Raw genomic sequence first — 13106 nt, forward strand, 5'->3', positions numbered from 1 at the left:
TTACACAAGAGAAAAATTTTGCACATAACTCTAGAAGTGAATGTATATCTCAATCTCTTCAAGAGAAAAAGAGAGTAAATTAGAGTAGATTTGGAAGTGAAAGAGATAACAATGATCTCGATGATAAGAAAAAAAAATGATATAATAGAAGAGTGTTGGCTAATAATTAGTAGTCTCGATATAGTCTTGTTATGGAGATAAGGCGATGGAGGTAGTGAAAAGGAGAGTCAATAATGGTTTGTGATAAGATGGTATTTGTGATGGTCAATAATTTTTCTTATTATAATGAAAATAAATAAAATAAAAAAAATTATGAGAATGGGAGAGGAGAAAGAGGTTGATAATTGTAAAAAATATAACAAAGAAAGAAAAAAAAATCACTACAAATCTATATAAAAATAAAAATAAAAAAATCTTTTTGAAAAATCTCTGTAAAAATAAAAAAAATGTGTTGAAAATTCAAATATAAAAAACCCAAACTATAAAATAGAAGAATACAAGTGTTCAAATTTAAAAACCGTTGCTTGGTCGGTCTCCCGCCTGAGGTTCAGCATCCAAGATCACTGGTTCACATGTAAAAACCCACAACCGCCTCCCACCACCGTCCCCTTTCCCTTCGCGAACCCACCATCCCCCAGTCCTTCCGTCTTCCTTCTTTGACGTCAGGCCGCCATTGTCGCCTCCGCCTTCTCTGCATTTTCCGACGACCGGCCATCACCTCGCCAGACACTGCCTCTCCTCCACCATCCATCCGTCCGACCACTGGTAAGGTTTCCGGAGACCTTAAAACTTCCAATACACACACACACACACGCACATAGGGTTTTCCGAAAATTGAAAGTTAGATCTACTAAGAACAACCGTTAGATGATTTTTGGGTTTGTGGGTCACAAGGCCAATGCGAGTCCGATGGTCGGTTCCGATCGTAGGAATCTGCCGTGGACGGTGACGGTGATGCTGTCCCTGAAACAGGATATTCCGACAAAAGTTAATTAACATCACCGGCTCCGATCATCGGAATCAGCGACCGGTGTTGGCCGACGGCGACATTATATCCGAAAATTAATTTTTAGATCTAGGCAAATCGGACCGTTGTATTGCTTTAAATTTTGGATATGTTAATCACCTCGACCGGGGGAATCCGATGAGTGGTTCTGATCACCGGACCACAGGCCAGCAGTTAAGTTTTTTTCGTTCGATTTTCTGGTGGGCCAGTTTGAGAAATTATGTTTGGGCCCTAAAGGTTATATAAAATATGTGTTGACCTGTTAAATTATAAAAATAATGAATTTGATCTTTTAGTTATAAAATTTCAGAATGACCCTTAAGTTTTGAAAATATGAATGGGCCTCTAAGTTTCTAAAATTTGCAAAAAGGGACTGGATCTTTCTAAAATTTACAACAAAGAACGGGACTTGGTAGAAAAGGATAGTTGAGTGGACTCAGAGGCGGTTGAAAGGTTAGGACATCACTATCTATACCTTCTTCCTTTAGCCCCAAATTTTCCATCCTACACTAATGATATAGTATTATGCTCATTTAAAATGTACTATGGTAGCATTCATGTCTTTCTTGTAGCATGTCTGTTTGCATTCTCTCTTAATAGGCATGGCATATCTTATACTCGCGAGTCCACAAGACTCAACTTTCTCCCCCCAACATTTTTCAGGGAGTTTGTTACCGGTATAGCTGGTCATTTGGTAAGGATCTCTGGTAATCCTGTCCTCAGCTGCTTGTTGGATAGACACATTCTGTGGGGGCACACACACTGAATCCTCTGTTTGTATAAGGTATGATCGTCTCCGTTATTTGGGGATTTGTTATTAAGATCCTGGTGTATTTACTGTATTCTGATTTCTGTTTTGGTTGATGGACTTCCCACCTTATTTTTGATGTAATTTGTATTGGTGGATGGGTTTTCCACCGCATTTCTGTCGTATACGTATCTGATATTTGTCATAGATTCCTTAGTAAAGGATGTTTTTCTGTCTAATTTCTACATCTGTGGCTTACTAATTCTGAGATGGGTCCCCTCTATCCTGGAATTAGTGCCAGCCATGGGCCCGCCAAAAACTGGGTCGTGACATCACATTCCTCCAACAGTTTGCTCTCTCGCTGTCATCCATTTCTTGAAGCTACTTCTTTGATTGCAATTCAATTTGGCCACCAAAACCAACCAAAGAGTATCATGGCACGTCCTTTTGGGGTTTCCATTTTGGATTTGTATCTGCTTAGATGTTTATTTGATTTTGATTTAGTTTGCTTTTTCCTCTGAATGATCTGAACTTGTTTGCTTCAGTTTTGCCCCAACTTCCAAGTATTTCAATTTTTGTATGGTGGAAAACTAGCATTTTGGAAAAATAATTTTCTCTGCATTCAACACTGCTTTTCAGATTTGCTGCAGAAAATGAAAATTGAAAACAAATCGATCACTTGCTTCGACATCAGTGGGCTAATTTCAGTTCAAGTCTCTTCATTCTTGTTTCCCATCATCAGTTAGGTAATTACAAAATAGGGACATCTTTACACTACATGATTACCATATCTCTTTAGGCGACATTAGAATAATTTTAACTATTCTCCATTTGATGTCTATGTGAATGCTTCCGCCTCAGGTCAGGGTGTCCAGGTTTTGAGGATGTATCTCTATCAGTCTTAACTCGGACATAGACAACTTTCTGACAGAAGCAGCAACTTGAATTAGGTCTTTCTGGATTAGTCCGTCATTTTGAATGGCAAAACGAAGAGTGAAGAAAGCTGTTAAACAATCTGCCCCATCTACCTCGAGTAACACGGATTGTGCTGCTTTGAAGGTTCTTTCAGATGAAAAGAAAGATGGCTCATTTAGAGACCATGAAGGTATGCATTTAATTGTGTGTTTATCCTGATCTACTTATGGTTTGATGCCAATATCCAATACCTATCTGTCTTGGTTTCCAAACTTTCTCTTCTTCATCCAAATGAGGCAGAAATTTGGACTGACTTTTTATTAGAAGGTGATAGAATTATTAAGTTTTTACATAAAATAGCTAAAGCCCAAGAAGATTTAATCATATGATAAGCTTTGAGTGGGAGCTCGTTTGTAAAAAGAAAGATATTTAGGTTGGGGTGGTTGATTTTATTCTAATCTCTCCTTGAAAGAGGAGTTAGAGACTATTTGTTTTGGTTCAGATTTTAAAGTTAGGAGGCTTTCTCCAAGGAGGAAATTAAGGGCCTTGAAGAATTTAAATGGTGACAAGTCTGATGGCTTCTCTATCATTCTTTCAGAAAGTCTGGGAGTTTGGTGGAAGGTGAGGTCAATTTATGAATTCTGTCATTCTAATTTTTTCTCGAAAGAGTTTAAATGCCACTTTTGCTGTCTTGTTTGGCAAAATGGAGGTGTTGAGAGTAAAAATAACAATGTAAAGGATAACCTTACCCCCCCCATCCCCCCTTCTCTATCTATATATCTACAAGCTCATTCATTGGATGAGATGGTGATTAGCAATTTAACCTGATATGAGAGCATGAAGAAGTATTGAGTTAAAACCTCACCCAACCCTATAATATACAAGTATTAAGATTACCCCTCTCCCTACAAGCTTAGGTTGTTAGGTGAGGAGGTGCTGTGATGGTGTTGCCAAATCGGCAAAGGAGATTTTCGCCCCATTAGCCTTGTGGCTAGTATTTATGAAATTTTGGCCAAAATAATGTAATGCTTTATTTTTATGTTATTTTGGTTGGTGGGGGGGAAGAATACAAATAAATAATATAATGCTTTATTTAATGCTTTGGTTAGTAATGAGTGGGTAGGGTCTCATCTAGAGGAGAACAATCTGGTTTTATTTGTAAATTAGATATTAAGAAAGCTTATGGCCATGTTTCTTGGATATCTTATATTCATTTTAGTCAAAATTGGGTTTGGTTGTAAGTGGAGATCCTGACAAGTGTTGCATCTCATTGTCTAGGTTTTGTCTTAGTTGATGATATTTGTAAAGGTGTTTTTTAATTGTTCCAGAGGCTTAGGCAAGGCTACCCCATCTCCCTTGGTTATGGAGGCGCTTAGTAGCATTGCAAAGCCAAGAATTTAGGATGGTTTAGGCAGAGCCGGCCCTATAGTAAGGCCAGCAAGGCGGCCGCTTGGGGCCCCCAAATTAGGAGGGCCCCAAATTTTAAAAATTTGTTATTTATATATATTTTTATTTTTTAATAATAAATATTTTATTAAAAAATTAAATACAGAACACAATTTGATAAAAATATCAATGATGATAAAACAAAATCTGTTGAAAATTCCTTTAGAGTTTATTATTTTATGTACACAATTGATCAAGTCATTTCTTCACTTTGAAATATGTTTTGAGTAATTTGGAATATATGAAAAAGTTCTATGCAATTTTAAGAAATTAAAATCAATGGATGAAGATGTTTTAAAAGGATATTGTTTGAATCTTAAAAATGTTCTTAAATTTGATGGACTTTCTGATATAGATGGTTTAGATTTATTTTTAGAATTAAGAGTGTTAAGAGAAACTTTTTAAAAGGAAAAAAATGGTACATTAAAAATTCTTCACTACATCAAAATAGTTGATTATTTTCCAAATGCATATATTGTTGCTTATAGAATATTATTCACAATTCCAATTTCAGTGGCTTGTGCTATAAAAAAATTTCAAAATTGAAATTGATAAAGTCATATTTGAGGTCAACTATATCACAAGAAATATTAAATAGATTAGTTATATTATCCATTGAACATGGTTTATTTGATAAACTTAATTATGGAGATTTAATCAACGATTTTGTATCTCAAAAAGCAAGAAAAATTAATTTTACATAAAACTGAGTATAGTTCAACGCATATTTGTGGAATAAAATTTGCTCATTATTGGTGAACTTTACCTTTTTAATGTTATCAATTTAATGCTTTATTTTGTTTTCTTCTATAGGAAAATCAGGAATGTATAGTTTTTTACTCAAGTTGCACTAATCTTCTTAGAGTTTCAAGAAAAAATTAGTTTTATTTTTTCTTTGTTTATTGTAGTAGGTTGTTTAGCATTTTTTAATCTTTGAGATATTATATTTTAGTTAAAAATTCACTATCATTAAGAAATTATTAGATTTTGTAGTTGATTGAACTTTAATTTTTTTTTTAATTTAATGAAATGATAAAATTTTTTAGGAAAAAAATATATTATTTATTTTTTTATAAAAAAATTAATACTCTTAAGAAGGCCTCGATAAATTTTTTAGCCTAAAGCCCCCAGATTGTTTAGCATTTTTTAATCTCTATGATATTATATTTTAGTAAAAAATTCACTATCATCAAGAAATTATCAGATTTTGTAGTTGATTGAACTTCAACTTTTTTTTTAATTTAATGAAATGATAAATTTTTTTAGTAAAAATATATGTTATTTATTTTTTTATAAAAAAATTAATACTCTTAAGAAGGCCTCGATAAATTTTTTCGCTTAGAGCCCCCAGATTGGTTGGGCCGGCTCTGGGTTTAGGTGTCTTAAGGCTGCTTTAGAAGTGGTTCTGGCCTCAAGGTTTCACGTCTTCTTTTTGCTGATGATACTATAATGTTTTTGGGACCCTAGCTTGTAGTCTCTCAAATTTCTTGGGGACATCCTTTTTAAGATGTTTCCCATCATTATTTAGTGTTGTGAGGGATAAGAACATCTTTGTTGTGGGATGTTTCTCTTTTAGGTCAGGTAACTTACTTTGTCCCCTTTCTTGATTCCTTTACTGCTATGGGTCTGTGTGGTTGGGCTTGTCCAGCAGGACTTTGACTCAGGTAGAATGTTATCATCTCTTTCTGCAACATGTGGCATATTTGGCACAAAAGAAATTTGAGTTTTTCTGAAGGGGCTGGGAGTATGGAAAATGTTGTCACCTTAAAGGAAACATTCTCATTTCTCATAATTGGTGCTTAGGGAGGATTCTTTTTCATCTCTTTAGTCTTTCTTCAATTTGTTGATGATCTTTTTGCTGTATAAGTTTTTTGTCTCTCTTTCGAACAGGGTTGCCTCCCATGTAGAAGTTATTTCTTAATGCATTTTTCTTATTAAAAAAAAAAACAAACTGACTGTACTTATATGAGCTTTGAAAGGGGATTGTAGAGTGATAAAAAATATGAAGACCCCTTCTTAAAAGCAGGCCAATTTGTAAAGTTCACTCTTTCAGACTTTAAGCTCTGTATGGGTTTTCTCTATAAACCCACAATATAACATCTCATGCAGAAATTTACGACCTATTGAATTCTGGTACAGAGCATACTTGTTACCTTCAGCTTTTACTTCCATCTGTTTCTCTTACTTTAAAATAATAACTTGCAAACAGTTACGTAAGGAAACTGTGCAAAATTGCTATTAGGCAATTTGGAATTTCTAGAACTGTTATTTGAAGTGTGGATATATGTGAAAATGTCTTTCCCAGGGTGATGCTTTAAACTGCTGATTATTATCAGCACCCCCAAAACATACAATTTTATTGGCTAAACCCATTTGCAGTAGTTCTTCATAGTGCCTTCCTTGAAGTTGTGGTTCCAAACCACAAGTTTAGTTTAAACGTATTCTGAAATGAAAACTTCATGGCTCCATAAGCCCTTAAATTCCTGTAAAACCTTGAAATCATGGTTCAGAATCCTCATTTTACTTTAAAGTTGTAGTTCAGAACCAAGTTTTACTTGATACATTGGTTTTGGGAGATGAGTTTTGGAGGTTTGAATTTACAAGACTGGTCTGGGAATAGAACTTTTTCGTGTCCAGCAACCACTAAGATCAAGTTGATACTCTTGATTTGTTCAACAGGTATAGGAAATATTGCCAAACAGAATTCTTAATCTAGAAATAAACAAAAATAATGTCACTAGGACTGGTAATTCCTACATCAGCTCCTCTAAGCCCAACTTAGATCAAGTTCATTCTTCAAATTTTAGATGCTTTCTTTGACTTAAATTCTCTTGAACTTTTTATGGACTGCATCAAGTTGTCCCTCATTTCATATTGTGGATTCCTATTCTTTTACAGTGGAGCGTCGAAGTGCTGCTATCAGGGCTATTCGTGATGTGGAGATTGATCATTTGATGACTGGGTTGCGTTTGCTTCGATCATATTTCAACAAGGAACAACTGCAAACTCCTGTGCTGCAATTTTTTAATGAAAACCTACCAAATCTGTCAGTTATAATAAATGGAAAAGATGGACAGCACGAAGTGCAGTGGAAGGATAAAGATGGTAACTTATCAACGAGCCAAGCTGATGGAAGAAATGTGCATGCTTCCCTTCTACATCGGATGTCCATAGCTTATCCGGATTTCTCCGCTGCAATGCGACCCTTTGGTGGCTTTGAATTTTCAAACAAAGCAGGTAGTGCTAATATCTTTGATCCATCTGAAATTTGATTTCCTTCAATTGTGTCTTATATGACCCTTTCATTGGTGACAGGGAAGGCAAGCCTCCTTGATGCTGAGATTTTGCAGATCAGGGATTCTGTATGTTATATGATACCTTTCTCTCTCATATTTGGGCCCTTTTTCTTTGTTCTTGTTGAACACATCCTTTTTCTGAGATGTTGCCAGGTGGATGATAAGATGATTAACAGCAGTATTATCAAACAGTTACCTGCTATAACTACAAATTAATTAGTGAAGTTCTTGAGTTTATGCTTTCTTGGGCTAACATGTTCCATGTCTCTTTGAATTGTCATTTAAATCATTTATCTGTATCTCTAGGAAGTGCAGATGTAGAAAAAATATGGTCTAATTTTGTACTCTATTTAAGTTCTTCTTTGTTTTGTAGGTCTTGCATGAGCCATCTGATACTCACATGTTTGGTCTGCAAGATGCTCTCAGAACTCCTGGGGTTTGTAGCTCTGATTCTAGCTGTTCTTTTCATCTATGCCTTGTTATTTATTACATCTAGAATTATACAGTTAGTATATAGAATATCAAACTCAAAATTCATGTTTCATTCGGGATGAAGTGTAGATGGGTCAACCAACTTACTTTTACTGTATGATTGAGTTTGAAAGTTCAATTTATTTTATCCCACTTCAGACTCTTGAGTATTGCCCATAGGGATACAATTGCGTTGATAGCATGCTTAATCTCATTACGCTGAATGATTTGATTAGAATCGAAAGTTGCTTCTGACGTTGTTCATCCGAAATTCAGGAATCAAGAGCCTCTCAAACATCCTAGTTAGGGGAAGACTAGGAAACCTCTCCACCTCATAAATAACCTGCCAATTTCTAAACAAATTTGCCAAACCTTCCTTCGTAAGCCACGCATTTGCAGACTTGAAAGGAGGACATGACGTATTACCACTACAATTTAGTAGGATGGGATTATGGTCCAACAGTACCCTAGGCAACACGGACTTATTCACATCAAGACAATGCTTCTATCAATTAGGAGAAATCAGAAAACAATCTAAGCGAGACATCAAAAGAACCTTCATGTATCTAACCCACGGGAAGCAATGCCCTTGCAAAGACAATTCATTGAGCTCTTTACTTGCCATGAGATGAGAAAACTGTAGCTCTACTAATACTGACACACGTTAATGTCTTGTGTGGGAATCTCATGACATGAACCCCCACCCCACCCAGACGCGCACGCAAATTGATGCACACCTGCGCAACACCAAAAGACAGGCCAGAAAATTCCACCCATATTATCGTTTTATTGACATCACTATTAGGACCATAAATTGTCGAGAAAACCCAAACGAAGCTATCCTCCATGTTTCTGAACAGGCAGGACACAGAAAAGGAACCCGAGGGTCTTTGATATCAATCTCAAGTCCCAAAATAACAAGATACCAGCAGCTATACTCTCTGCATTAAGTGCTCCCAATCAACCGAAAGAGCACCCAACAAGCTTCTTACCATTTCCAATGGAATGGAATATAGCTTTGTGTCTTGGTGAATCGAACCACCCTTCCACTTCCTAACCAGACATTCTAACCACCAATCTCCTACTTGGGACATTAGGATCCCTACATTAAACCACTAATCTCTTACTTGTGCCATTAGGATCCCTAAAATTCCAAGAATAATATAGATCTCCCTCTTTCTTACCCAGGTAAGCACTACTACTCCTAGTTGACAGATCATTCAAGCATTTCCAGAGTCGCAGCTTTTGCAGCAGCTGCTTTCTCCTTAGACTTCCTTTTTCCACAATTTTCTTATCCCTGATCCAAACAAGGCAAAAGGTTAACAAAAAGGTCAGGCAGAATGTCATGCATGTTGTTTTTTTCATGTCACTGGAATTTCACATGAATACACATTACTTTAATCTGATTCCCCCCTCCCCCTGCAGGATTATGAAATTGGGGATAGAAGGATCTGTCATCTGTGTATTCAATGTCAATGCTTTCCTAAAATCAAAATAAGATTTTCACTTAGATGCAGAGGAATCAATGAAAGAAAGATAAAAATGTTTCCTAACTAACCAGTGATGCAAATAGATTTAGGAAATGCACTTGCCAAATTTAATAGGTCAATCACACACTGCCTAAGTCTGTAAAGTAGATATCCCGTGTTTTCTTGGATGCCAAAGATGTGTGTAGCTTTGTATATGCTTTGTGCTGCATTTGTACTGGAAATATTTTAGCTCGAATTGTAATTGCAGGTCACTAGTCATAGGATGTCTGTTGGAATGACTCCCAAAACTCTAAGGCTTCCAAAGCCGGGTGAGATGCTTTTATCTGTCCATGGTTCCCCTCTTGGCGTCTACAAGGAAGACAACATGGAAGCTATACACGGTATGTTTCAATTCTAGTTGAGATCCTGCACCAGCTTCTATTGTTTTATGCTTACATGAGGGACAATATATGCTCATTCTAGAATTGTTGCTCATCACCACTGTTCCAATTTGCTAACTCTTGATTGCAGAGTCCGAAGAGGGTTGAACTGCTACTAGTTCAGTCGTCGAAGTTTCTAGAGGGCTTGCCAAACCAAGGCTGCTTGCAATACCCATTTTCCATCTGTAACTGGAATTAACATGTATTGAGGCTTATGTGAACCAGGCTAACTTCTAGTTAGACTCTTGAGTTTTGAAGAAAGCATATTATTATTATTTTTTTTTATGATTATAAGAAACAACTTATATTTGTCTCTGTATCTTTAAGTTGCAAGTGTTTTAAATATTTTTTTTTTCTTTTCGAAGTTTTAGTATGCATCTCAATTTTGATTTGAGTCTTAACGAGAATCTCATTTCACAAGAATATATTTCAATCTCAATTGGAATTTCACTTAACGGGAATCTCACTTTATGAGATTAAAACAAATAATTTTTGTTTACTATTCAAGTAAAAAAGTAAGCGTGATAGCATATTCCATGTATCACCGCTATATGCATGCATACAAGTGGTAGTGATTGGTTTAATTTAGGTGCATGGAAATCTATTTATTGCAGTAAATTGAAAACCTGAAAATTATCAATTTAATCATAAGAACAAAAAGAAAATATAATTGAATATATAATTATGGATTACCCATTGCATGAATAAGCATAATATCAAAAGAATATTTAAGAAAATAAAACATAATAAAAAAATATTATAATTTTATTCACATTATGAAGAATATGATCGTTAACGAACTAGAGCTCGTATGATTAATTTCATCTAGTGATATTAAAATTTGATATATTATAATATATTGGCATATTGAATGTCAATATAATTTTCAAAGTATATATATATAATGCAAAGTTAATGTGGATTAAAAGAGACAACCAACAGCAAATTTAACTCCCAATTAAATCCTTCACACATTTACTGAATCCTTAAATCTCATGGTCAGGTTCTTTTTCATACAACTAATGCAACAAATTAAATCCCTTCTCTCTCTCTGGGGGCTAAACCCTCATCAATTCATAAGCAGAAACCACACATCATATTCCTCCACTTTGAAGAAAGATGAAGTCTTCTGCAGTAGTTCTTCTACTCCTCATGCTTCTCATGTCGTTAACTAATGGTGAGAATGTACCCACAATTAGTTTTTGTTTTCCTTTTTAGATATTTTTGCTTCAAATTTTTATTTTTTTTTATTAATAAAATGAAAGTATCATTGTTTATCCGGTGACAGGAAAAAACTATAAATTAACAGTGATATGCAAGAAGGAGATGAGGTCCCAACCACCTTTCCCTTGTGTTCAGAAGAATTGCGATCGCTTCTGTACAACAGCAGTAGTTATGACAACAACAACAATGATATGGGGAAAGTGCACGATCAGCAACCGATATATTTGCCAGTGTTTCTACATCTGTTACAAAGAGCTTCCATTTTCACCTCAATTGAAATCTCAGCAAGATAAAATCACTTCTTCATCGTTGTCTTCTTCTACCCATCTTTGAATTTTATTTTATCACTCTGAGTATTTTCTCACCTTTTAATTTCTTGAAAGGTTTTTAAAGTCAATGCAGGATATTTGAGAATCCATATTAGTTAATTAATATGCATACTAAGTATTAGTAGGGTTAGCATTAATTATTTAATGTTAAAAGAGTTTGATTATAATTTTATTAATTAATACTTAAACGCACAAACGCCATATATGATTCACAAGTTCAAATAAAATTGGTTAAACGAAGAACATAACACAATATTTTATCAAGGGTAAATTTTGCAAACTATTCTTGAAATTTATCTAAATTATATTAATCATTCATGCCTTTTCAAAAATTGCACCAACTTCCCTTACCATTAAACGACACATATCTCGTACCAATACTAGTGCCATATCATGTCAACAATAATAGAATTATTAAAAATGTAGAATTCATCTCTGACTAGACTCTCCCAACATCGACTGCAACAAGCAACGTGGCTCTAGAACTTTTTACCAATGGATTTCATTTTTTGTAATTAAAGGGATAAATTAGAAAAAATAGTTAATTTTAACTTAATTTAATGAAAACTAATGTTGCTTGTAATAAATGGGATGTCAATATAATTAACTTTGTTACTCTATTTAGGAGACACTATGTGGTAAGCTTTATGTTAGATCCAAAATAAATTAATTACTAACTTTTTACGTAGTTTCAATTCTAAACTTAATCTTTAATTTTATGGGTATGTCCTATGCTTTTAAAATCTAAATAATTTACTCAAAACCTTTATAAAATAAAATGCTTTAAATTATACTTTGACCCCCCATGTGACAGAATGTTGTTTATAAACATCCCTCGTAATTTGCTTTTAATATTTTAGATTCCAATGATTAAAAAAAGAAAAAAACAACCCAAAGTCTATTTTACTCAACCCTTCTCCTATATCAATACTTAAAATTAGAATAGAAAGAACACAACCAATAATAAAAGCAAAAGCTTTGATAGATGCACTCAATCCACAGACTGGGTTTTCAGTAAATAAGACATTAACCTAATATAATGCAAGTGTACCTCAGCAAGAGTACAAATATCTAAATTACTTATTCTCAAAAGGTTGTCCATCTCTGCATGTGTAGTCAAGCATATTTAAGCGAGTGTGTGTGTGTGTGTGTGTGTGTGTGTGAGAGAGAGAGAGAGAGAGAGAGAGAGAAGCCATCCTCTTGATGGGCGAGCTGCTTGCCATGGAATCAGGAGACAGGTCAAATGAAGCTCAGAATCGAATCAATCTTCTGTGCAACAAGTTACTGCTTGTACATAAGAGACTGCAACAACTCTCAGTCTTGCTTTGAAGATTTCAAATCCAAAGTTCAATTAAGCTTCCTACACTCACTCCCACTCTTTCTTCTCACTAGCTACTACCACTCCACTCTCATTATTCTCTGCATTTCTCCTTGCAGAACAAAACCAGGCTCAATGAAACCATCAGCTCTCTCCCTATTCTCTCTCTTCTTCTTCTTCTTCTTCTTCTTCTTCTTCTTCAGCTTGGTCCAAGCTGAGGGTGATACAAACACACTGCTGGTGGGCTCTGCAACTTCACTAGATGCGGTAACTCTCTCTCTCTCTCTCTCTCTCCCCCAACGTTATCAGGATATCATCGTCGTTACAGGAGATATTTGGTACTTGACTGCAGGAAAGAGCAGAATGTAGCAAAGAGAGGGCTAATTGCAGAGAAGGCAATGGGGATGAACAGATGTCTTTTGAGAATGAGGACTATATCTACAC

General features: G+C 35.1%; 1 protein-coding gene across 2 annotated transcripts; it reads left to right on the plus strand.

Annotated features, from left to right (window-relative positions):
• Nucleotides 1-515: 515 nt before the first annotated feature.
• Nucleotides 516-10110, plus strand: LOC127800794 (uncharacterized). 2 transcript variants are annotated; one of them, XM_052335609.1, is made up of 9 exons: nucleotides 516-765; nucleotides 1670-1790; nucleotides 2394-2500; nucleotides 2616-2859; nucleotides 7014-7352; nucleotides 7431-7477; nucleotides 7785-7847; nucleotides 9620-9752; nucleotides 9883-10110. In XM_052335609.1, exons 4-9 carry the CDS (start codon nucleotides 2733-2735, stop codon nucleotides 9897-9899), a joined length of 726 nt encoding a protein of 241 aa, XP_052191569.1. In that variant the 5' UTR covers nucleotides 516-765; nucleotides 1670-1790; nucleotides 2394-2500; nucleotides 2616-2732; the 3' UTR covers nucleotides 9900-10110. The 2 variants fall into 2 exon arrangements, with proteins under 2 accessions (XP_052191569.1, XP_052191570.1); XM_052335610.1 differs by lacking the exon at nucleotides 2394-2500.
• Nucleotides 10111-13106: the final 2996 nt, after the last annotated feature.

The sequence above is a fragment of the Diospyros lotus genome, chromosome 4, assembly GCF_014633365.1.
Source record: "Diospyros lotus cultivar Yz01 chromosome 4, ASM1463336v1, whole genome shotgun sequence".
NCBI classification, from domain to species: Eukaryota; Viridiplantae; Streptophyta; class Magnoliopsida; order Ericales; family Ebenaceae; genus Diospyros; species Diospyros lotus.

Bases quoted from the DNA above. Each gene is read 5' to 3' on its own strand.
- LOC127800794 (XM_052335609.1), top strand. From the start codon at position 2,733: ATGGCAAAACGAAGAGTGAAGAAAGCTGTTAAACAATCTGCCCCATCT. The intron at 2,860-7,013 runs GTATGCATTTAA...ATTCTTTTACAG, and splicing joins CTCATTTAGAGACCATGAAG to TGGAGCGTCGAAGTGCTGCT. The intron at 7,353-7,430 runs GTAGTGCTAATA...CATTGGTGACAG, and splicing joins TGAATTTTCAAACAAAGCAG to GGAAGGCAAGCCTCCTTGAT.